Genomic DNA, 26730 nt, shown 5'->3' on the forward strand with positions numbered 1-26730 from the left:
ACCCGCAGACTTTCCGGGAAGCACCAGCACCATTATTAACGGTGCTGGTGCTTCCCTCATCCCCATTCCCATTGAGTCCAATAGGACTCAATGGGAATGGGGACTTACATTTTTGGCGCCTGACTTTCAGGAACACTGGGATCGTAATCTCCTGGGTGTTTCCGTAGAGCTAGGCGCCAGAAAAAAACATAACTCCGGTGGCAGCCTGCTGGTTTTGCCGGCACGGCTACCGCCAGAGTTGTAATGAGGCCCAAGGTTTCCATCACATCTTTCAAGCTGACAGACTGATCTCTATTCTTCATGCCAAGAGCATAACTGTCACAACCTTCCTCCCAAATCCTCCGTCTTGTCCTGTCTGTCTTTATCACTGTGTTCCAGTCACTTAATCCATTTAGTTATTTTCCCAGTGTTCTCTTCTGTGGTATTAACTAGTGTATCTACTTTGTGAGTGCGCCCTGTGAGCTCTATCATCCAGCTTTGTACATCCTCAACTGTTGCTACTGCTCCATCAATTTGACATGATACCTTTGTATGGCTAGCCTTCAATTGTGCCTTAATTTTGGTAACTGTGATAGAGGGGTCCTCCCCACATCCTATAGATTGTACGGTCGGCATTTTAGAATGTACACCTTGTAATTGTTGAATTGCAAAGTGCTTAAGATCCACACAACCTTTAGGGCCCGCCTTTTCCACCTGGTATGTTTCGTCATTATTGGTCAACATGACCATTATGTGCCGACCTGTCACAACATTTGTGTGTATGGGGGCAGCTCAAGCAACCATTTTAATTAGTAGGAGAGATTTAATAAAGCTTGTGTTTAATATCAGGGCTTCGAGAGAACCCCTTCACAAATATTTAAATTGCTCATCTCCAAGCCAGCTTAGTCAGGATATGGTGTACTTCTCATTGTGGGGAAGCAGAGAGAACAAGCAATAGATTTGGAGTGGGTAAATCCAGATTGGTGGAAGACTGTTTTCGCCAATAAAGGTGAAAGGGGTACTGTACCCATATGCCCAGTAAGAGGTTCATATGGTCTTGGTTAAAAATGATCAAATCAGGCACTTCGGTTCTCTGATGTTTCACTCCCACTGTTGACAAGGTTAGGCAGGTGCAGGATTACTACCAACATTATTAATCATGCGCAGTGTTCCTGACCATCATCTCAGCTTGCAGCTTCATCCTCATGGGGGCCTCCCCAGAATCGCACACCGGACTTGTATATATATTTATTCAGTTCCCTTCTCCCAGCACACATAGAATGGCCACCCACTGTCGGGCACTGCCAATGCCAGTGACGGGCAGAATAACATCGCAGCAGCATCGCAGCCGATCTACCATAAGAGCGCCAAACTGCTCAGTCACCCCTTAGCAGTGCAGTAGAGCGCAGCAGGTGCCCACTCATACCCTGTTCAGCAAGATCGAGGTTCAGATTGCCAAACATGGGCTCTGGTGAAATTGTAGCAACACTAGCGATCACTGCCACGTGCAGTAACAGTTCCGCAATGGAAGTGCAGCTGATGGTGAAACATTGGTGATGGTGTAGCGTATATTTTGTTGTGGTTTTTGTTTTTATTTTCATGTGCCAAAAGCAAACAACAATAACACTGACTAAATAATGTAGTAAAAGCATAAACAGTAGAATCAGTGCTGGCGAGCAATAGAACCATCAGGTTATAGCAAGTAGGACAGATATGACGCCTAGTTATAACACAAGGAAAAATAAAACACACACAACACATCATACGTCGTAAAACCATGCACATAGCAAATACAGTAGGTTCAGTATGATCCAAGTTCAAGAGCAACAGTGCAAGTAAAATTACACGGATGAGAACGTATCAGGAAACACATCTGAAAAGCATATCAGTCATATACATCTAGGAACAGAACCCATATGTCCACGAATTTATCAGTGTCTCCAGATTGCTAGAAAATCGCCCTCTCATATGTGGACACAGTCAATAACTCCTCCACACAATCATCGATACAGAAGGATGAGTTGGATGATTTCCATGCACGTAGGATCATCCCTTTTTGCAAGCATGTAGCATTTATTTTGATGGAGTTTGACTGGGCTGAGAGGGAGATCTTTCCCTGGAACCTAGGCTCTGCCAATTATGTGGCCCAAAAATCTATCTGATTACAGTTTCGCCAAATCTCAGGTTTTTCAAGAGATCTGCCGGAAATGTTCAATCTATCCGCTCAAATAACATATCAGCCTCCAACTCTAGCCGAACTGCTTTTGTGTGCGATCTACAGGTTTTGCTATAATTTGCAAGATGACTCTTGTGCTGTCAAAAGCCTTGCCATTAGGCACACAGCCTAATTGATATTGTTTCAATACATATGGAAGGTACTTCAGTACACAGCAAGCCAAAACTCTAGTATACAGTTTAGCATCCGTATTCATGAGGGCAGTGGGGAAACAGGAAATATACACAGATTGGGCATTGCGACCTGTTTCTTTGAAATTATTAAAAAATTGTGGTGTCAACGTGAACAAAACATTTATTTTACAAAATTGACCTGTATTGCCATTTGAGCCCGGGCTCGTGTTAGTTTATCAATTCTTGATGGCATTTGTCAACTCCGCAAGCGAAATTGTCCAGCTTCCCCCTTTGGATGCCTTGATTTGGGTCTGCTGAACTTCCTTTATGTATGTCAGTGGGTTACAGGTGACAGAGTCAGGGGTGTATGAGTAAGTGTAAAAGTTACACATTCTTGCATTGTTCCTCTTCTCTTGACCCACATCTGTCACATCTGACCTTTTTAGGGTCCGAATAAAGGCCTTGTTGTTTGTTTAGCTGATGGGAGTATACTCTGTTTGATGTAATAAATTCACATTGAGCTGACATCTTGTAGCAACTAGCTTTTTCAGATCAGAAGTATGTCTCAAGGACTTATGCAAGGATTCCTGCTCCCATATTTAAGCCCCAGGTTCTCTCTCAGTTAGGGTGTATAGTTCTTTATCTATTGCCAACAACTCAATAAGCGTTGTCTCCTAAGACTGCTTTCAGTGTCTCCTTCTGTGCAAGTGAGGCATCTCCCTGCCTTTCCCGACTTGCCATGGTTAGAGTTGAGATCTGCCCAAGTTCATCTCCCTGCACAGTTTTAATCAAATTATGTGTGAGATGTTGTCAGTTGTGGAATAGGATTTATGCGCATGAGAGAAAGCAAGTGGTTCAAAACTCCCAAAGTGTCTTATTCTCCATCCAGCAACAAAACCCTAATTCCTGGCTGCCTAGTGTTAGGAAAGATTTCCATTTCGTGTGTCATTTTCCCCCCAGTTGTGTAGCCGGACTTTACAAGAAGAGCACAGCCTTCTGCTGCACTCGTCTGGGCTTTAGCTCACTTTGTTATGGGGAAACTGACATGCCCTTAAAGACAGTCAGTACTGGGAGACTTTGTTTCCCTTAGTCCTTGTCCATGTTGCAACTTTTGTGCAACATGTTGCAAGTGCACCGAGTACCTTACAGTACAGTGCACTTGGGTCTTCCTGTAATATTTAAGGGCCCTAGTTACTCTTGAAGGATTTTTTAGGAGAAGTGCAGATGTGCCTTGGAGTGGGCTGGTGGAAGCTTTCCTTTTTGTGTATTTTTAACCCTTTCCTGCCAGGTAAACCGCGATTACAACGTTTGGCACGGTTAGGTGGCCTGGCTCCAAAATGGCCATGCCACAAGGTTCTTTGTCCTGTCCTTTGGCCATCTTGCCCCTTCATCTTCCCCAGGTCGAGCCGACCCAGGTCAGTCCTTATTTGGGCATGCATTTTCCCATGCGTCGCCCAACTTTCACAGGCTTCTGCATGCCTTGAGTGTGCGCCCCCAGGATGTGGGCTGGACTGTCTAGTTCCAATAAACATCCTGGGTGCTAGAGAGTCTGGTGTGCTGTGAATGCCTGGGACCACTGTGGTCCATGATTGGTCCATGTATGGTATGCCTGTATGTGAGCAGATCTCCCATTGGGTCCTCTTCGTTTTGGCACAAAGGAGATTTTGGATAAGAGATGCTCCAAACACCCATACCATGTCGATCTCTGGAGTTTTCACTGAACGAAGGATAGGATCCAAGTATCCTGATACTAAGAAGCCGAGTCGAGGAACCGCTGGTGACTGGCTGGAATGTTTGGCACCCTGAACCCGCTGTCGTCCCGTGTGACCCCTCTGCATCCGGTCGCCATAGAAGATCTGCGAAGCTGCTTTTACCCATTGGAATAGTGGGACCAACTATTCTCGGCACCTTCATCAAAACCTCCAAGTAAGCGTTTTCAGAAGTGTCCCTGGGCCAAACTGTGGGCTGACCAGCTTGCGCAGGACATTTGACCTGATAACGCTGCACTTTCGAGGAGGCTCTTGAAACGTGGTACATCGCATGCTCAGTGTTCACAGCACTCTCACACCCCATTTCGTACACTTGGCGTTCCCAGGTCTGGAGTAAAGTGAGTGCGGCTGAACCAGAGTATATATGGTTACCTTGTCACCCAGCCGTGATGACGAACTTTGCAAGTTCATTGCAGCTGTTGTCCTCTGTGCTCTGAAGCCTGCTACAGTGGAACTGGCCTGATCCATCCACCAGGAGCGGAGAAATTGCCACTGTCACGTTTGGGAATCAACGCTGTATCTTCGTCGCTGAAAGCCGGAGAGCCGCGAGATTGCTGCATTTGAACCTGCAACCGAAGTGAACTCGAATGAAGAAGTTTCGTCCAGAGTGGGCCGGGGGTCAGTGAGTAATTGCAGCCCTTATTGGTGGCCGCTAGCGCATCCATCCATTTTTACGCATGAGTGACCCCTGAGGGCCCCTCTCCTTTCCACTGCTAGTGAGAACTAGCCAACTATTCCAAAACTCTGGCAACTGCTCTGCCCTGTTGGGGAGACCCTCCACTAATAGTGGGAACTTATTCTGCATCAGCTCACCCACCTTCCTGACCTGCTACAGACCCTTGAAGAGACCCCATTTTGCCTATCTGTATTACCGTGTGTGCTAGCATTGCAAGTACATTTTAGAAATAGGCTCCACTCTTCTTAGGGATTGGACTGCCTTTCAGTTAGGATTGTGTTTGATGCAGAAGGGTGTAAAGACTATTTGCACTTCCTGTTTCCTTCCCCTTTTCGGTTGCTGACCCTTTTTTTATGCATTAACCCTTTGACCCCATTGGTCTTGTATATATGTATATTGATAGGATTGTGTTGGCTTAGAAGTATAACTGTCATTTTATCTGTGTGTTGAAACTCAAAGCCTTGAAATAAATGCATTTGTATTTTTAATATATCTACACCTGACTGGGAGTGATTTGTAAGTGTCCTTCACTCTGTGTGCTCATTGAGTTCTTTCAGTTACCCTCACCCCTCCTGAGACTTAGTCTTGACCGCCGCAAATGCTACTTTGATTGGTCTGGCTTGTCCAGAAGGTTACCCTGTTCCATAAAACTAGGCTGGCCTTCTGAATCTCGGCCCACCAGGTCAGAGTTCAGCAATCCGTCTTAACACCGATCTTGCCAAGCTCTGCTGGCTTCCTATCTTGGCCCAGTTGCAGTTTAATTTACTTTGTATTATTTTTGAATGTATTCATACTCTCACTCCAGATTATCTCTGCTGTTTGGTTAATTTGTATCGACTCTCTGGGCCTCTTCGTTCTCCTCAAGTTCTTATTGCTTATCCTGGCCCTTATTGTGCGTCTTCTCACTTTCGTTCTTTTGGTTTCCTGGCCCCACAACTTTGGAACTCTTTTCTTTTGTACATTTGACTATGTCTATGGGCCTCATTACACGGATGGCGGAGAACCATGGCGCTATTAGCGCCATGGTTCATGCCGGTAAAATACCGGCACCGCCTTGGCGGAAAGGGGAATTACCGCCCCATTCCAAGGTTGGCGGGGTGGTAATTCCCCCTTCGACCATTGCCCTTCCCCATTCCCATTTTTAGCCCATAGGGCTCAATGGGAATGGGGAAGGCGCTAATTACGGTACCGCAAATTGCGGTACCGTAATTAGCTCCCTGGGTCCCTTTGCGGGTTGGTTTTTAACGCCTGCAAAAAGCAGGCGTTAAATCCCCCAACCCGCAAAGGGACCTCGCAGTAAGGCGGTAAGGATTTACCGGTACCGGTATTTTACCGGTACCGGTAAATCCTTACCGCCATCCGTGTAATGAGGCCCTATGTCCTTTAAAGCAACATCTGCTGCCTAGTGCCTTTCATGATTAGCCATGCCTTGCAAAATGTTGTATGTGTGATTATTATTCGCCTGTTTTGGTGTTCAGCCTGATTTTCTCTTTAAATGTTCAAAAAAGCAGGGGTGAGGCAGACACTCCAATTCCTGGCCCATATATTACCTGAACAAGTGTCCAAAAACAATCACAGGGTTAAATCCCAAAGTGTCCAAAATATTCACAAGGTTAAATCCCAATTACTGCCCAATAGTTCGCAGCATAAGGGAGCTAGCCCTGTGAATATTTGAAGGAGGAGAACAGCAGTACCAATGCAGCATAAGGGATCTAACCCTGTGAACATTTTTGCAACAATTGGGATCTAACCCAGTGAATTGGACACTTTGGGATTTAACCCATTTATTCTTTTTCTTTTTTCAGGTAGTATATTGGCCAGGAATTGGAGTGCGTGCCTCACCCCTCTTTTTTTACATGTAATTTGTGGAGATCGGGACTCCAGAGGCTGCAGCACCGGGGACATTTTTCCCTACAGTGGAGAACCATAGTTATGGTTTTCCTCCCTCCCCCTGCTAAGGGTAAGATGTGTGCTCCTGCAGGGGAGTCTTTCCTTGGTCACCTGAAATGAACTAATGATTTCACTACAGCTCCCATAGTTCTTAGATACTGCATTATCAATTTAATTGGATTCACCTGAAGTGAAAGGCAACACAGCCTCCCTGAAGAGTTTTGGGACACGAAAGCGCTAGGAGGAGGAGAACAGCAGCCCAAATGCAGCATAAGGGATCCAGCCCTGTGAATATTTTTGCAACAATTGGGATCTAACCCTGTGAATATTTATGCAACAATTGGGATCTAACCCAGTGAATTGGAAACTTTTGGATTCAACCCATTTATTCTTTTTCTTTTTTCAGGTAGTTTATTGGCCAGGAATTGGAGTGCGCGCCTCACACCTCTTTTTTTACAACTGATTTTCTCTTTACATACTTCTGTTTTGTAGATTATTATGTCTCTTTCAAGTCTTTGGATAAAGGTGCTATATAAGTCATCGTAAATAAATAAAGGCGTTGAGTCTAGCTGACATGACATCAGCTGCCAGATACAGTGTAGATTTAGAGCAATCAAGGCTGTAGTCCATCACCAAATTGAGGTATCCTTCCATGGAGAATTCTTACCTATCCATGTCCTCCTCCACTTTCAAGCATTTAAATAAAAAGGTCTCCTGCTGCTTGTTAAGAGCATAGAAGGGCATAATGGCTTAGGTCATCCTTGTGATCAGAACAAATATGCGGCCAGCGTTCAAGAGGGTTTTGTTTAGTCTAAATGAAATGGCCAGTCTCTATCAAAATCGACCCTCTTTGATGATGCAGAGGAATGAAACTGGCTGGATATTCCCTGGACTGCAATCTATGCTCTTCCTATTTATGTGCAACTGGCATGTGCTGATTCCTGCAGCTATGTCGGTCATCGAGGAATATGGTGAACTGGCAGGGTTCAAGGTTAATCTGCAAATGTGTCTTCTAGAGAAGCCAGCCAAATTTCCCTCCCAGGCAGACCCGTTTGAGTGGGGTGTTGAAACCCCAGTCATTTTAAGACCAACACCTAATTATAGTCAATATCTTCAAGAGTTATGCATAAGACTGAAATGCCAACCAGTGACACACTGCTGAGAAGCAATCATAGGTGCTTGCAGAGATATCAGGACTGAGTGTAGGAAGGAAAAGAAGATATAAGTGTTGTCTACAAAGCGGTGATATGAGAACCCAAAGGAAGAGATGAGTTGTCCGAATGAGGATGTTTAAAGGATGAAAAGTAGTGGGCCAAGAAAAGAGACTGGGGGAATACTGTCAACGAGGGTGTTAGAATCAGAGGTAGCTGCTGTGTTCAATGAGAGGGAGTAGGAACTATTAGAAGGGTAGGAGGGAATCCATTCAAGAGTTTCCAAAGGAGATATGAGTGGCCTGTATTATCAGGGGCGGCAGAGAGGTCCAGAAGGTTTAGGATAGAGGTCAGTTTTGATGTTGGGCAGAGGTCAGAAAATTGGAGACATGTGTAAGGCCTATTGCTATTTCTACATAGTGTCGGCTGCGGAATCCGAACTGGAGGGGGTCACGAGGGCCATTATTGTCCAAGTATGTGGAGATCCTGTTGAAGACGAGCCTCTCCAGAATTAACAGTGATGTATGAACAATACAGATCAAAAGTTAGCAGGATGCTTGGGTCAGTTGAGGGCTTCTTGTGTAGGATCAGTAAGACAGTAGGAATACTGAAAGGGACAGGTAAGATCACAGGATAAGAAGAAAGAGAGTGGAGAGAGCTGGGAGTAAGTAAGAGGTGCACATTCCTTGACAATCTGTGGGGAAAAAGGGCCGAAAGGGACTCAAGAATACAAATACAAATACAAGAACAGTTGGCTTTTCAGTGGGAAAAGTTGGACAGAAGGAATATAGATGGGAAATGGTGTGCATGGAATGTAGGGGTAAAAAAGAAGCAGGGGGATGGATAGAGAGGTGAATCCGGCATAGCCTTGATGGTGGTTTGCGGGGGTGAGAACGGAGCGAAGAGTAGTAATGAGATTAGTTAAGTATGTCTACTTGGCAGAATGAAAGGCCTTAGTGATGGTGAGGCTTAAAGGCGAGGAACGGACACTGGATACGGCTCTTTCGCAACTTGCAGAGCTGGCATTGCATATCCGCCTTTGAAGAGGTGTAACTGAGTGGCGACTCAAGATTGAGGGATGGGTTTAGAGGGGCAGAGGTTTTCAGAGGGATAGAGGTTCTGAAAAGGGAGGCTCAGAGCTTGATTAAACCCAAAGAATGCCTGTTTAATTAGGAGGCCTATCAAGGAGGTAGAGAGAGGAGGGAGGACATGACCTTTGCTAGGTAGGCCAGGGAGTCAGGTTTACATTTATATTTAGAGATAGAAGAGTTGGAAGGGAGGAAGAGTGGGGGAGGAGCAGTAAAATTAATCTGAAGAAGGGAGTGGTCAGATCGGGAGGTGCCAATAGTAAGATTAGATGCAGTAAGTGATTAGAGGAGGAGGATAGTGCCATGAGAGTTGCCCTAGGAATGAATGGGCAGGGTTTGAAGGGAGGTAAGTGAATGGGCAGGTAGTGGAGAGTTCAATTGTTGTTGCATTCCATGTTTTAATAATTTTACTGACTCTTGCCTTCACCCTTCGCTACAACTTCTAACGGGTAGTTCCAAGCATTTAGCATCTCATTTGGAATGAACTTTTATGTTATTTCTGGGGCCTATCCATATTCCCGTGTAAGTCGTATCATGACCTTTTGGTGCAGACCCTTACAATTACTGGAATAGGCAAAGCTTTGCCACTGTTTTTTTAACCCTATTGTATCTCAATGCCTCTTTATATTATTCTACAGCTCACGGTGTCTCATCATGCAGCGATGGAGATCGGAGAAGACCGGATCCAGAAGAACGATTAGCCCAGTGCATGGAAGCATTGGCAACCACTGACCATACCGCTGCCACACTGGACCCCATCAGTGTTGCACCCTCTACTGCCATCTTTATGTCACCTAGACAATCTCTCCAGATGACACCCACCTCCGTTGCCCATAACGTCTTGTTTCGTGAAAGCTCCGGAGTAAGAAGAAGGCTGGTACCGGAGGAAAATGAAGAAATCCTTCCATTTCCGATGAACAGAAAAGAGCAAAGCAATGGTCAAGCAAGCATTGTTAAAACCTCCATATTTCCTACAGCTGCTTGCCAACTCAATGCTGCAACATTAAGCGATGTAAATTGGAAACAGCCTGGGCAGGGAACCGGCTGCCCACCTTTACCTACTGGCATGACCCCGCCTCACAACCAAGAACTGGGCCTCCTACTGCTTCCAGGTCAGACTTTTGACTGTGCACTAAATTAATCTCAAGTGGAGGCCATTCCAGTGTATATGGCAATTTCGCACACAATGATTTAACATGTATCCCTCATTCCTCCAGGGCTAAATACTCTGTCATCTGTCAACAACGCTATTCAGGAGGCCATCAGAGGCCCTGTACTGGTGAACGATAGCCTGCACAGCCTGCACAGCCTCCAGATCTCTGGCTCCTCTGATGGGGACAACCAGGATGACGCTTCTTCTGAGATGGAGAGAGCCAACAGTGTCCGCCAACCCAGTGCCGCTAACCCCAGCCACGAAAGGAACGCTGAGAACGCAACATGCTCTCCTACAGGTAAGGTGACTAGGTTATGCCAGCATAGCATTGCACCCTTCATAATGTTCCTCGGCCCTTGCCACTGATGCCTTGTGGATTAAGCACAGCATTACATATTGTGCGGAAAGGCGTGAAGAGAGCTGACTGCTTAGGCTATCTCGAGGCATCTCTGTCTAGTACAGTTCTCTGGGAGACACAGGATTTACACAATGCAGACACGCTGATCATATATGGGGCAGGCTAATTTGAAAATGCCCCTCCTCAGCAGACGTACTTGTACTCGTTTCAAGCTGAGGAACCTGCAGAACCATTTTAAATGTTGGCTGATTTACATACTCGAAATGCTGAGGGGCCCACTCTGCCTTTCGTGCGATGAAGTGGTGCATTTCATCTGGACGTCTGATGCCATCCAGAAGTATCACTTTAATTGGGTGATAATAAAACCCGTTATTACAACGTTTGCACCATGGAGGAATCGGGCACGAAGGGCAACGGGAGAACAGAATGGTATTGCTTTTTTTTTATTGGTTTGATTAAACCTTTAAAAGAAAGAAAAAACAGAACACATGATAAATCACAAGGAAACCCTGACCCATCATCGTATGGTCAACAACTGATCGTCATTTTGCTGATAATTATCTTTAAGTTATTTTTGTGGGAGAAGGTGTAAATCTCACACAGTTACTGATTTCAGAATTATATTCTCCGCGTCTAAGCATTCTTTTAGGACTCTGAGGAACAACACCAATGCAAGCATCACTGGTCTGTGTGATCCGTCAAACAGAGCTTTCCACCACTCTTCTGCGGTTAGAATGTGATGCTTGTTAATAATTGGATCGAAGGTAGTTTTTCTGTGTTGAAGAAACGCAGAGCAGAACATCGTCAAGTGTTTCAAAGTCTCTTTGGGGGCACCACCGAATCTACATGTTAGAGACATATCAGCAAATTGCGTCCAGGTGCTTAAGCGTTCCTTGGTTGCCATTATATTAAGCCTAAAATGCATATAAAGAACTCTCGAGTGGTGATCAGGAAACCAAGTCAAATAGTTTTGCAGCTGGCCGTAGGCTCTTGCTTCTCCAGGTACCTCTGTCATCAGTTTTGCTTTTAGCCTTAGATCACAGGTATTAATCCAGTCTGCTCTCCACAGTTTTTTCTTAGCTAGCTCTGGGTTGTCGTTCAGAGTTTGTAGGGTAATGTCGTACTGATCCAAGACGTCAAGACAGAGTGCATTCCATTTTGAAAGAATTGTATACGTTTTGCCCAGGTGCGTAGTGTAGTGTACAGATCTGTGGCGCTGGAACCTTTAGCATCGTTTTTCTAAAAAGGCTCAACAGGTTTCATGAGACTCTTGCTTGTATTGAAATGTATCCCAGTTCGTATCTTATGCAGACCGTTGATAATCCCCTGGGCAAATGTAGCACTCTTGTCCAAAAGATGTTTTCAAGAGAGTTCCATAGTGTGTCTGGACATCCAAAAGCATTTTCTCCACCACAGATAAGGGCCGGGGTAGATTTTTGTTGGAAGAAGGTGATGGTTGGCTTCAATGAGAATTTCCCATATTTTTTATTTATCAGACTCGCTTGGCATGCTAGCTGACGACATTTACTTTTAGATACCTCAGCCCATGGAGCATCGTTCCTGCTTGCACTAAACTTCATACCCAAATAGGTGGAGTTTTTCACAATCTTTACTTGTTCATTGGCAAAATACCAGTTACATTTTTTTTATTTTATTCCTTCTCTTGCCTGTCAATTTTTCAAGGATTAGTATTTCGCATTTTTGTTTGTTTATGTTCAGCCCATTTGTTGTTAGATAGGTTTCAAGAATCGTGAGCTTCCACTGGAGCCCCATTGGTGTAAGGTCAATTAAGATGAGGTCATCTGCGTATGCCAGATAGTTAATGTGAGAACTGTGGATTTTCGCTGGAAATACGTTTGCACCATTAAAAATGTTGATAATGTCCGATATAAACAGATTGAAAATTATAGCTGCCTTGGGGCATCCCTGTTTGACACCTTTAAATGTGTTAATTGGAGCAGATAACGTTTTTTTTTTTGTCTAGTCTTATCTTGATCGTGGTGTTAGAATGTAACTCACGAATAGCAGCTAGCAGGCTGGGTGGACAATTCCAAGCATTTCGTTTTTTCCACAGCAGCTCTCTGTTTATGCTATCAAACGCATATGAAAGATCTATAAGGGCTAAATAGACTTTGGTGTTCGCCAATTTCAGCAGGTTTAGGAGTAGCAGGTTCACTCCACACTCCACCCCCTTTACAAAGTCTGCTTGTCTTGGGTCCACATGGTTTGATTCTTTGGACCATTGTAGTAGTTTTTGTTGGAGGAGGGTTGCATAGATTTTCCCCAGCACGTCAAGCAAAGCTATCGGTCTGTAGTTTTTAGGGTTCTTTCGATCGCCTCTTTTGAAAATTGGAACAATCACAGCGCTCTTCCATGATTTTGGGGTGGTACAGCACTTGAGTATTCTGGCAAACAGTGACACAGAAGTGGGACCATTGTTCTGGGTGGCGCTTGATGGTGTAATTCGTTAGGCCATCCGGGCCCGGGGCTCGAGAAGCATTCACGCTTTTAATTACTTGGAGGATGTCATCTCTTTCGAACACTAGGTCCCAGTGAGTCAAGGTTGGCGCTTTCCATGCCTCCGTTACTTCATCCTTACAAAAAAGGTTGGTACAGAACGACGCCCATTCTGTTCCTGAAACTGAATTTGATTGTAATGCATTTTGTGGGGCTATGTTGTTATTTATCAGCCTCCAAAAGTCGGCAGTGTTTTTATTAGCCATTTTAGACAGCATCAGTTCATAGTCGATTTGGAGCATAATGGTCTTCTGCGACTTGATCCAGTTCTTATATGTTTGTCTAATCAATATTTTGCATTCGAGGATGTTAACATTCGGCGTTCTCTGAGCTTTTCTTAGGTTGTGTCGCATCGATCTTTTCCGTTGTAATATTTCTAGATCAAATTTGTGCTTTGGGTCAAAGTCCACGTGTCTTAAGATGTTTTTACGTTCTTTAAATCGAGACAGCAGGTGCTCATATTCAACGGACTGCAATATTGATTGAAAGTCTGATGTAATTGTGTTTACCTCATCATCTTGTAGATGTAAGCGAAGCCTACACGCACCAGTTCTAACAGCGTGTGGCCAAGACTCTTGTTCGCGTTGGGTGTAGTAGTTGAATTTTAACTTCACCATATCGTGATCACTGTGAGTCATTTTAATGACTTCGAGGTGAGTGGTCTTTGTGTGGATAGTTTCTGATACAAATATGTAATCCAGTATCGAACTTTGACCAGGTCTACACCAAGTCGCTTAAGCTGGGATATCGCCGGTTGTGTTGCCGTTCAGCATCATTAGCCCACGCAAGTCCATCTCAAGGCACCATTGATTTGATAGCTGCACTTGTCGGATGATCGTTTTCCTATTGCCTCTGGCTCGGTCATGCTGTGTTATGCAGTCAATATTCAGGTCACCACATATGATTAGATCATCCGGATTTTCTTTTTCAATTAAATCGTCAATCGTGGCTGAGACTTGGTCAATAAATGTCACCCCTCCTGTTGCCAAATGATACCAGTATAATTTTTTTTTTCTTTTTATTTTATTGGTTTTTTCAAACCTTTAAAATGACAACGTATAAACATATAACATACAAACGTACAACACTCATCAATTGTTTACTTTCAGGCGGATTTCCTCATACACTGTTGTCTGGCATATCGTGCAATTTTGAGTTTTACAGGTGTGTTCACTCTGTTGGTGTCCTCATCAGGCGATTTTCAATTGACTCCAAAAGACATGTTAACGGGAGTATCAATTTGAAGTCTGTTCCTTGATGCATCTGTTTCCACCAGTCGTCTGCGCATAAGGGTGGATTATTTACACTCTGTGGATCCAAATGAATTGTTCTTTCAGATCTTAGCTTAGTGCAAAATAGCCCTAGGTGTTTGAGTGATTCATTAGCTTGCAAGCAAAATCTACATTCGGGTTTTAGATGCTCATTGCTCTTCCATAAGCGGAGACTTTCGATGGTTTTAAAACATTTTTTATCTGAACAATAGAAACATCCTTCGGGCTTGCGGACCTGGAAACAATGTAATGTATCGCTGTTGGGTGTTAAAGGCACGTATCTGCAGTGGCGCATCACACATTCATTTGGCCGCAGATCTCTCAATACATGTTTGTTCCCAGTCAGCGCGCCAGATTTTGAGTTTTACCGCATCCGGGTTTTCATGAAGCATAAAAACTTTAATATCATGGTTCTGTAATAACACTTCACATCTATTCGACCACATAGAAGCGACGTTAGAGTTACCAGCTGAGACATCATAGAAGATGTCAAATTGAGGGATTTGCGCCCCAATACATGTTTTGCGATATAGATTTAGCAGGCTCCAAATAATCCTAGCGTGGATCGATATTAACGATAATTCATATCTTATGCATGCGGTCTTCAAGCCCTTCGGAAGGGCTAGTACTTTCGACCAAAAGCAGTTTTCTAGTGAGTCCCAAATAATTTTATGATGTAAAGCAAGGGAACCTGAGGATTTTCTGAGTGGGATGAGCTAACAACGGAAACTTGGATATGTGGAGAAATGTTCACTGATCTCTCAATCCTGAGTCCAGAAGCTTTCTTCACCGCCAATAGCAGGCCGGCCATGGGTCTTCCCTTTGCCTGATTAATGGCTGGGGTCATAGCTGTCTCAAAGCCTTCAATGATTGGAGTTTCGGATAACCAAGTTTCCTGTAAGCAAATTATATCAAGGTCTTCTGCCCAAGCAGTTGAGAAACGATGCAAGAAGCCTCTTGTGTTCCAGGAGCCCATTGAGCAGCTCTAGCAGCCCTTGGGGCCACAGTGGGCCTGGCATTACTTGTCCTGGTTCGTATTTAGGGCTCCTGCTACCCAGGTCCAGTCGTTAGCCTTTTCTTCTAAGTTGGCGGCAGGCTCTACTCCATCACATTCAGAGCTTGATCTTTTGGCCCCTTGGATTGTTATCCTTATTAGTTTTCGATCTGGGAGGTCGCAGATGAGACAGAGTTTTTAATGTCGGAACTAAGGACAGCCAACGAGATCTGTGCAGTGACTAGATCTTTTGCTGCTGAAATTTTGGCCCTTTCAGTTTCACAGGCAGGCACATTGGCTGTGGCGTTTCGTATGGGGCCGGACGGAGAACGGTCAGCCACTTTGGAGATGTCAAATCCCAATGACATCAGCACTGGGCCAGCCTCAAGCAAAGTTTCCACAATCAGTTTTGATTGAACATGTAATATCACAGCATCATTTTTATTTTCGTTGAAAAATTCCACCACTTTCAAGTCCTCAGATTCGATCGCTCTGAGTGTAGGAACAAGATGACATAACCACAATACGCTGTGCCGGTTCAGAATTAGGTTGTCTGAAGATTCATTGCGTTCCAGTAGTACCTGATGTAGCTGTTGTGTTTTTTGGGTAGACGAGTTAGCCTTTATTCCGACAAGTGTTTGGGGCGGAATTCTCTTAATTTCAGATATTTTGGCTTTACTGTTCATGGTAGCTCGTGTGGTATACACCGGTTTGAGTGTGTCGTGTTAAGCATTCCACAACAAACCCTCACTCCCTTGTGACTTTCTATTGGTGGAGTCTCTAGGATGTTCGTTTGTGACACGTGTGGCTTCATGCTTCAAAAAAAAGTGCAGAGGCAGCCAGCTTCTTTCTTTTTTCATCAAGAGTCATGAACATTATGGGAGGTTGAGGATGTGCCTCTTGTGTAGAAGGATGATGTATCACTTGGCACACTCTTCTCGCCATGTTAGGTGGGGGCAGAATCTTTATTTCTCTCAGAGCACCCTTCTCGGGCAACGCCGGAATCGATGATTCCCTTTTACCATCATGTATCTTGGGCAATGGTTGTTGCAATTCTGAGGGGTTTGCGCCTATATTGTAAGGAGGCAGCTCTTTGTCCACACTTACACCCTCATGGCTTGGAATGACTTGTGGGTCAGTTCCAACATCTTGCAGGATTAGTTCGGATTCAGTTGGGTCGGCATTATCATCGTCTTCATATGTTGACATATTCATCAGATCCGCAGAGATGTCACTGGAACTTGGGATGACAATCAAAGCTTCGTTGTTCACAGAAGTCACATCTTTTACATTCGTTTTCGATTTATCTCTTTTTTCATTTACGACTGTTTTGTTTAGTGTCACATTAACTGTTTTAATGTTACGTAAACATTTGCGTGAGTCAATTCCTCGTTTTTTTTTTTTTTTTTTTTTTTTAATAGATTTTTATTGATTTTTCAACACAAACACCGATACAAACCAAACAGCAGTGCAATAAACAATATTCCAATAAACATTTAACCATTAGTGCGCACTACTCCCCTGATCCCTCCCCCCTCGCGAGCCATTTTCCATGTCTTGTTCCGCTTCTGTTGCACATGAGCGAGCATCGTCATCATCTGGATCTCCCGAAACCCCTGTCCCGAATATGCAGGATATCAATGTCTTCCATGCCATCAAAGAGCCCAGTTCCTCCTCCCAAGACATACAACTCGCCTCTTGCCACACCGCTGTCTCAGCCTCCGCCCATTTCTGTAGGTCATTCCACCACACCTCAACCCGTGGCTTGCTACATTTTTTCCAGCCCATGGCTATTCGTCGTTTGGCCAGCACATACGCTAAGTCTTTCAGTTTGCTTACATGTTTCTGCTGCCGAGGTCTGGGAAACCCACCCAGAAGGCATGCCCAGGCGGTGTCTATGGCAAACGTGACCCCTCTCTCTCTCAGCTTGCGCGCCGCCTCCCTCCAGAACCCCTCAATCACTGGGCACGCCCAAAACATATGCGTCATGTCCGCATTTTCGTCGTCGCATTTGGGGCACGCCTGTCTGCCTGCATTCCGAAATTTGGATATCCTCAGAGGGGTCATGTACGCTCTGTGCATGACGTACAGTTGTATTTGCTGCAGTCTGGCATTTCGAGACACTTTCCTGTGGTACCCCAAAGCCCGTTCCCACATCCCATCTCCCATTTCGATCCCCACCTCACTCTCCCATTCCAATCGTAGGCATGTCAGTTCCTTCCCAACTTTCGACATCACCATCTCATACAGCCTAGAAATTTCATGTCCCCCTTCCGTTGTATCATATATCCCCGCCATCGTAACCTCCGATTCGTCTGCCATGATATTCTCAGGCCACAGTTCCCGAATTTTCTTCCCCAATCTATGGTATGTAACATATTGGCCTTCGTGCAATCCAATCTCCTCGCTAAGTTCCACAAACCCCTTAATAGCACCCTCCTGCCACACATCACCCAATGTCACCAACCCCACCGATTCCCAGTAGGTCCTAATAATCTCCCTCAGCTGTCCATCCACCCCCGCCAGGGCAACCAGTGGAATTTGCGGAGAACACGGAAGTGGGTCACCCATCATTATACATGCCCGTCTCCACACCTTCCACCCCAGCTTCACCATCGCCGGGTACCTTCTCGTGACAGCCTCGGGCAACCAAATGACCTCCTTTAAGAAAAATGGGGCACAATCTTGCCCGAATAGTCTGAGTTCTGGGGTCTCTTCGTCGGACAGCCATTTAGACACAAACTGTAGTTGGCTCGCTATGTAATACGCCTCAAAGTTTGGGAGTTTGACTCCCCCCTTTTCATGAAAGTTCTGTAACTTCCAGAGCGCTACTCTGTTACGAGTACCATGCCACAGAAACTCTCTGCAAACCCCATTTATTTTAGTGAAGAAACCCTTAGGGATCATGTATGGGATGTTGCTAAAGTAATGTAGCAGCCTAGGCAGAACTACCATCTTGATCATCGCCCCACGCCCCATCATCGCTAGGGGCAACTTCTGCCAAAAGCTCATACATGCGCGTATCTTCTCAACAGCCATCTCTGTGTTGCGCTTGTATTCTTCCTCCACCGTGTGGTAGATATCTATTCCCAGGTAACGGAATGTATTGACTGACCAGGGCACCTGGAGCACCGGCAGCCGCTCCGTGGGAACACCCCTATAGCAGCCCAACGGGAAAATGTACGATTTCTGGGGGTTGACCGCTATGCCCGACAACCTCGCATATCTCCCCATCACGTCCAGGATATATTGTAAATTCTCCTCCGGCTGACTCAAGTACAATAACAAGTCATCCGCATACAGGGATATCAGATGGTTTTCTCCCCCCACCTCAATGCCCACGATATCATACTGCTGCCGCAAGTACAGTGCCAGAGGCTCCAGGGCCAAGATATACAACATCGGGGACCAAGGACACCCCTGTCTAGTGCCTCTACTAAGCTGCCATCTCTCGGATATAATCATGCCCGTCCGAACTCTAGCCAGCGGAGCGCTGTACAGCAGCTCCGCCCATCTAATATATCCTGGTCCCAGTCCGTATTCTCTCAGGGCCGCCAGCAGCCACTTCCAATTAACCGAGTCGAAGGCTTTAACAGCGTCCAACGACACTATCGCCATTTCCCCATCACTGTTAGATCCCATTTCAATCACCCGGTGGAGTCGTCTATGGTTTTGGGCAATGTTTCTCCCCGGGACATATCCCGTTTGGTCCGGGTGTACCAGTTTGCCTATCACCCTCCGCAGTCTGTTGGCCAGGACAGCCGTTAGTATTTTGCTGTCCTGATTCAGCATAGATATTGGTCTGTACGACCCACAACTATGCCCGGGTTTATTAGGCTTAGGGAGCGGTATAATAATCGCTTCCCTGAGCGATTCCGGCAACCTCCCCTTCTCGAACGCCTCATTAAGCATATCAAGCATCGGGGGGAGTACTTCCGCTCCAAATGTTTTATAAAATTCACTGGGCAGGCCGTCCGTTCCTGGGGTCTTGCTAGTGGGTAGCTGCTGGACGACCGCCTCCAACTCCCCTAGTGTTATTGGGGCATCTAGTTCCTCTCTTTCCTCCGTGCTTATCCTGGGCAGCCCGATATCTTGCAGGGTCTCCAACATTTCCTCCCGGTCGCCGCCACCCGGATCCCCATACAATGCTTTATAGTAATTTACGAATTCCTCATTGACACCCTCCTGGGTATTTATCTGCTCCCCATCCTCTCTAGTTATTGTCCTAATCGGGGGCCTCGGGGTTTCTCTTTTATATAACCATGCCAAAAGACGACCCGTTTTATCTCCTCCCGCATGTTGCCTTTCAATATACTTTTTGTAATTTAGATTACAGAGCCTCCCCCAATGTTCTGTACACTGCTGCTGCAGTTTAAGCACCAGTTCGTTATCTATATGCTCGCTCTTCAGCACCTTTTCCAGCTCTCTCTCCGCCTTCTGTAAATCGACCAGGGCCCCATTCTGCAAACCTTTCGATTTAGCAATCGCCACCCCTCGTACCACAACCTTAAAGGCCTCCCACAGAGTTCCCGCCGAGTCAACGCTGCCAGTGTTGGTATCGAAATAGCTAACTATTTCCTCCCGCATGTCTTCCCTAAAAGCCTGGTCTTTAAGCACCTCTGCGCGCAGGCGCCACGTCGGGATCCGCGCTCTGGGGCGGCCATATTGCCATCCCACCACCATAGGTGAGTGGTCCGAGAGGACCCTCGCTCTATATTCCGCACTAGACACATCCCCCAAGACGTCCGACGTGGCAAAAATATAGTCTAGGCTAGTGTGCAACCGCTGCGGGGCCGAGTAATGCGAGTACTGTCTCTCATTGGGGTGCTTGGTCCTCCACACGTCATCGAGCTCAAAGTCCCGCAGCAGCGTCCGCAGCACCCGGGCTGCCGGGGCGGGCCTAATCACCTTATCGTCGGATCTGTCCATCCCCGGGTCCAACACACAGTTAAAATCCCCTCCCCAGAACACCGCACTCCCCACACACCAACTCAAGTTGGTACTCATGGTCCGGAAGTACTCTGCCGTGCCCTGGTTCGGGGCATACGTGTTCACTACACACATCTCTCTGTTCTCGACTACCCCTCTCACCATAGCCAGACGCCCCTCAGTATCCACACGTTCCTGCTGCAGTTGAAACGGGACATGCGGCGCCACCCAGATCAGCACGCCTCTAGCATAAGCTGAGTACGCGGATCCTACCACCGTTCCACCCCACTTTTTCTTCACCAGCTCTAATTTGTCTCGGGTCAAATGCGTCTCTTGCAGTAATGCGACGTCTATCTTTTGTCGCCTCAAGTACAACATAACTTTGTTCCGTTTAAGATAGCTATTGAGGCCCCTGACGTTCCATGTCAACAATTTTAGCTCCCCCATGATGTACTGATATCTTGCACTCTCCCCCCCGACCATCCCTGCTCGTTCATGCTATCCAGAAGTCTCATCCAAAATCTTCCCTCAGGGCTCGCGATCCCGTTCAAACCTCCCAACACTATGTACACCCCAACTGCCCCCACACCCCCCATTCCCCCTGCCCATCCCCTCCCCCCCAACTCCCTCCCCAACTGTTGCCCAGCTCCATCCCGGGAACTCAGGCCCCCCCACATCTAGTTCCGGCTGTTACACACAGAGCCCAGTAGGGTAAAGTCGCCCTAGCGGCCACTTAACTAAGAAATACTAAACGGGGGTGAATGGACCAGCCCTGAAAGGCTCCCATGTACGACAACAATTACAGTGCAAACAGTGCATTTAACATCCAGTTCCAGGCCCGACCTCCCCAGGCCATAGCAATAACTATAGTCAAGTCCCATAGTCTCCGGCAACACCCTCTCTCGTCGTAGAGCACTTATCTCTCATTGCCACCTTCATCCGCCCGGACCTCCGACTCCTGGGGGCTGCCCTGCATGTCCAGCCAACCCATGGCTTCCTCCGGTGACTCAAAAAACAGGGATCTATTATTGTGGATCACCTTTAATTTGGCCGGGTAGAGGAGCATATATTTCTTCCCTGCCTCTCTCAATCTTCTCTTGACCGCCCCGAAGTTCATCCGACTCCTCTGCACCATCATGGTGTAGTCTGGGTAGGCCGTTATAGTGGCCTCCCCCCTTTTGATGGTTCCTCCTTTACGAAAATGCTCTAAAATCCTTTCCCGGTCACGGTAGTTAAGGATTTTGGCTATCATTGGCCTGGGCGGACCGCCCGGTGGAGGCCTCCTAGCCAATGCTCTATGTGCTCGCTCCACCGCAAAACCCTGCGACAGCGCACCCCCGGTGATCTCTTGGAGCAACATATTTTCAATGAAGTCCGTGGGGTTATGACCCTCCAATCCTTCCGGGATGCCCACAACACGGATATTGTTCCTTCGGGCGCGCCCCTCCGCTTCTTCGGCCCTGTTCTCCAAGTTGCGTACTTTCTGTTCCAAAATATGCAGGTCGGCCTTGTGTGAGGCACAATCTGCCGTGTTGGCGCTGCCCTCCTTTTCCAGACTCTCTGTGCGCTCCGATAGGGCCTTCACATCCTGTCGAAGTAGGTTCACCTCCTCCCGAACTTCTCCGACTTTGAGGTCGAGCGCTGTTTTCAGGTCCGCCACCACCATTTCAAGCTTGGCCTCCCAAGCGCTTTTCAAGTCCGCTTTCAGTTCAGCGAGAGCAGCCAGCACGTCCTGGTTTGGGCTAGCCGCGGCCATGGGTGGCTTCTCCTTGGTCCGAGCACTCTCTGGGCCCGTCGGTGTCTTGGTAAACTCGTCCAATGTGGGCTGTTTTGCTTTCTGTCTGACGGCCTTATTCGCCATTCCACAGCCGCTGTAAGCCGTGGGCCCGTACACGCGACCCCGTCGTAGGATCAGCCACTATCCGAGTATCCCCCAAAGGTCAGGGCCAAAGCACGTAGTCCGTTGCACCAGTCAGCTCAGGCGGGTCCTAGTGCCGACCGCCGACCGTCGCCGACCGTTTCCCAGGCCCGCGTTAGGTCATCGGTGCCCACAGAGACGCGCTGACGCTCTCCCAAAGGCTTATCTGTATCTCCACGGCCTGCACCGCCCACGTCGCCGCCGATCACCGCAAGGGTGTTCCTTTCAACGCGTTTGTGTCCCCTCCATTGTCCGGTGTGGCCGCCATTTTCACTCCGTCCGGTCCGCGACTCCAGGAACTTCGATGACATTTATCTACCGTTGCCGGGCTTGTGGAGGTTTCAGCTCTTCCATAGTTGTGCAGCTCACATTCATGGACAGGTACTCTCGTTTCTGGCCTGCGGGAGTTAGTGCCAATGCACTATTGCACAGGATGGATGTAGGATCTCCGGGAGCTCTCCCAAGAGCGCGTCCTCTCACATGGCTTCCAAGCCACGCCCCCCGTCAATTCCTCGTTTCCTTCTCTTTAAAGGTTGATTTTTGGATTTTTTTTAACTCTCACCCGTCAATTGAGGTTGTGTTGATTGCTGATCTTGAATATTAGCAGTTTTTTTGAATATGTCATACAAATCTGGTGCCATGTCATTTCCATCAGGCATTGAGGGTGAGTTACATGTGTTGATACTATGAGGATTTAGGCAGGTATTAGATGTTGAAGCCATTTGGGGGTCTTGCAAGGCCAAGTTCCCTGCAGCTTGGCTCACTTTTAAGATTGCGCTGAACTGAGAGGATTGCGGATTATCGGTCGAATATGGAGTGCAGGCTTTCGATGACATGGGGGCTCTCGCTTCCTTTTCCTCAACAGATGTCTCAATGGCATCTTGCTGTAGGGTTGACTCAGTTAGCAATGACTTATCTCTCGTCCGTGGCTTCTCCAAGTCTTTATTCGGTGTAACAGATAGTATGGTCTTTTTTGCAAGGTTAGCTTGAACCGGAGGTGGAGAAGATTGACATTCGGCCCCTATGGGTTTCGCAGCTGAGGGATTTGCCTCTTTTTTTTGTTGAAAGAGGTTCAGTGCTTCTTTCGCTACATCGGGTTGCAATTCTTTGTCCAAGTTAGCATTTTTGGTGAACTCTGCCAGTGTATCCAACGCCCAGTCAGTCTTCTTGGTCATCCCATACAGTGCCTCCTTCTGGGCACTGTGTGTATTTTCAAAAGTCAGGAGTTTACTGTTCATAGAAGAGACCAGGCTGGAGAGATCTTTAATGTTCTCATTAAGATGTTCATACATCTTAATGAAAGGCGCCATTGAGATTGTCATAGAGGATATTATGGTGGCTTGCAAATCTTTTATGTGTTGTGCCTTTCTCATTGCGTCATCGTGCACAACCTCATGTCGTCTGATCTTTGGAAATGGCCGTTCCATTATAGATGAATCAGAGGATGATAGCTCTGACGACGTGACTTTAGGTGCATTTCTGTCCTGCGTCATTTCTTCACTTATTGAGTTTGCCGAATTTGTGGACGTTGGGTTCACCATTTTGATTTTTTTTCTCTGTGAGCATCTAATGTTGGGGGAGATGCTCGAATCGACTCTCCTACGTTTGAGGAAAGGTGTTGCGTCCGTGATTTTCGCTTTCTGAAGCTTTTCCACAGTCAGATTTGTGTTTGGGGGATGTTCAGTAAGGGCTCTAGTGCAGCATCAGTAGTTTTATTTGAATTAGAATGAGTTCTTTCTTTATTTAGCCGTGTGAGGTCAAGCAAAACTTTATTTACGACATATAGTGAATTTCTTCTGTTTCCGGGGCAGTGTGACACTTTACAGCCTGTTGCAGCTGATGGCAGCTGTGTCTGAGCAACATTTGATGGTTTAATCAGCATTGGTTTCAAATGGTCATGCGAGGGGCAAAACACGCTGTTCACATCCTCAATGACCATATCACATCCACGGCTGATCAGTGGCGAAGGTGTGAGATTTTCGAGGTTACTGAAAAAGCGAGCGTGCAGGGACCCTGAATTCAAACAACTGTTCCCACTTAAGCAGATATTTGAATCACTCAGCCTGAGTGTAGAGCCTCTTGCATCCACGCCGTCTGCACAGTCGTGTGACACATTCGAACCACCATTATTAACTGGTGTAAGAGTGTGTTTGTTCAGCGAGCGCCACACTAAGTCTCGCAATGGAGCAACGTCTCGGGATGAAGGCACAGACGGGGTGGGGTGAATCGCTGGCTCTACGACTGCAGAACCCAATGGCGGGGCTGAGTGGATACTTTTAGCCGACACATGAAAGGACGTCCTGCTTACATTAGCAGAACCATTTGCTCAAAGCATTTCCTGAAAATTGTTATCATTAGCAGCCGCTGTACTAATCACAACATTGCCGTCCACAGGTGGCGAGCACGCCATGTAGTCACTTACTTGGAGCTGATGCAGTGAGGTGGGCGGTGGTGAAGTACGTTCGGAAATGCACTCTCTGGATCCCTGAAACGGCGGCTTCCAGTTTTCGCTGGGCGCGTGTTTTCGAGAACGACATCGGTTTCGTGGTGTCTCTCATTACTCCGCTGGATCACACCGAAGTCGCCAAGACCAAACGGAAGTGCGGGCCGCCCACAGCAAAGCGCACAGGTACACAGGGGGGACAGAGGAAGGGAGGAAGGGAAGGGAAGGGGTGAGAAGGGAAGGCAGGAAAGGCGAGGGAAGAGGAAAGACAAGGAGAGGCGAGGGAAGAAGGACAGGAATCCAAACGTAATCCGAACGGGGCGAGTCAGAGGAGGCGAGCACAACCATCCAGGACTCCACGGACTGCCTCGGACTCCTCAGACTCTGCAAGACTCCGCGCCCGCTCTGCGGGGAAAAGCAGTTTTAGTAACAAAACACGCCCAATGTAGTAGACACAGAAGAGTTGGAAGCAGTGTGACCAGGAGAACAGACTCCACTCCTTTCACTCCTCAGACTCTGCTTTTATTAATAATCACACAGCATGAAAAGCTGTGAAATACATGAAATGTTTGTAATCATTCTGGGATTTAAACCATGCTTCTCCTTAACCTGTTGCAGTAACGTCTGTGATGCAGAATTCAAACCATTTCCGTGTTATCATCTTGTCTCGTCTGAAAAAAAAAACTTTTTGAAAACGTTATTTTCTTTGGTACTAATACATGATTATGAAAATCCAACCAACTCCTCACTCCACTGTTCAGCCCCTCCTCACACACCCTCGTGGGTGTCTTTATGGGAGGCATAATGGGGCTCGCGCCCGGCCCGACTCTAGGGGTTAGGGGCTCACAGGGCTGCCTGCTAAAGCATGCCTGGGTGTTTTATGGGGCGCTGCTGGAGCTCTACACCTGCTGCCTGGATGCCCAGATGCTAGTCACAAGTACATTCTGTTCTGATCAAGGACTCCTGGAAAGCCTTGTGCTCTGCACACAGTGGGGTAGGTTCTCTATATATGTTGGTGCAGATGTTGAAATGCCGCAGCACATCTCTTATGTGCATCACAAATACACACACGAGATACGCTGTGAAATGCGCACATATGAAAGACCTTCCCCTGTGCCTGTTTGGACTACAGTCTCTAGTCTCTCACGTGCGTTTCAAAAGCTTCAAGTGAGGAGGAAATGTGTATTATTTACCAGATTTCAGCATTGCAGGCCCCTTGAGGGCCCTGTCACTCTGAAATACCCTCCAAATAGGCATGTGGCTGCTGGGACCCTGTAACACATTAGTGGCGGCAGCACGCTCCCGCCACTAATGTATCTAAAGGGGCTGCGCAGCGAATCTTTGCGCCACTGTGCCGCCACCCCTGAAATGCGCTGGTCACCTTTGAGAATAAGGTGACCTACACATTTCTGAAATTAGTGCAAATGAAAAAATGCGCTTTTTTTGATCTGCTCGCATTTTTGAGAATCTGCACAATGGGCCTCATTACACGGAAGTCGGTAAGGGTTAACGGACGCCGGTAAGGGTATCAGTGACCGTTAATCCTTACCGCCTTACTACGAGGTCCCTTTGCGGGACCCGACCTTAACGGCTAGTGTAGACCAGCCGTTAAAGTTGGGACCCGCAAAGGGACCTTGGTGCTAATTACTGTACCGCAATTTGCGGTACCGTAATTAGCTCCTTCCCCATTCCCATTATGCCCTATGGGGTAAAAATGGGAATGGGGAAGGGCCATGGAGAAAGGGGGAATTACCGCCCCGCCAACCTTGGAATGGGGTGGTAATTCCCCTTTCCTCCATGGTGGTACAGGTATGGTACCGGCGGCAACCATGGTGCTAATAGCACCATGGTTTACCGCCTACCGTGTAATGAGGACCATTTGTGGGCCTCATTACGCGGTAGGAGGTAGCCATGGTGCTATTAGCACCATGGCTACCCCCTTACCGCATACCGGGTCTGGGTTCTCAGAATGGGTACTTACTGGGTCATTCCAACCTTGGAGGACCCGGTTAGTCCCCATTCTGAGAACCATTGCCTATTCGAGCCCCCATAGGGCTCAATGGGAATGGGGAAGTAGCTAATAACGGTACCGCAATTTACGGTACCGTTATTAGCTCTGAAGTCCCTTAGCGGGTCCCGTCCTTAACACCTGGTCAGACCAGGCGTTAAGGAAGGGACCCGCTAAGGGACCTCGGAATATGGAGGTAAGGGATTACCGGCACCCTTACCGGTGCCAGGAATCCCT

General features: G+C 47.0%; 1 protein-coding gene across 3 annotated transcripts in view; it reads left to right on the top strand.

The window, feature by feature from the left end:
* The window catches only part of LOC138569514 (uncharacterized), a 653579-nt gene that overhangs the window by 296194 nt on the left and 330655 nt on the right, over window positions 1-26730 (top strand). For all 3 annotated transcript variants that reach the window (XM_069647555.1, XM_069647556.1, XM_069647557.1), the window contains 2 exons: window positions 9541-10014; window positions 10120-10353. In XM_069647555.1, coding sequence (XP_069503656.1) covers window positions 9541-10014; window positions 10120-10353 — 708 coding nt within the window. The remainder of the gene's footprint in view (window positions 1-9540; window positions 10015-10119; window positions 10354-26730) is intronic.

This window comes from Ambystoma mexicanum, chromosome 2q (genome assembly GCF_040938575.1).
Source record: "Ambystoma mexicanum isolate Mex_15411 chromosome 2q, UKY_AmexF1_1, whole genome shotgun sequence".
In the NCBI taxonomy this organism is placed as follows: Eukaryota; Metazoa; Chordata; class Amphibia; order Caudata; family Ambystomatidae; genus Ambystoma; species Ambystoma mexicanum.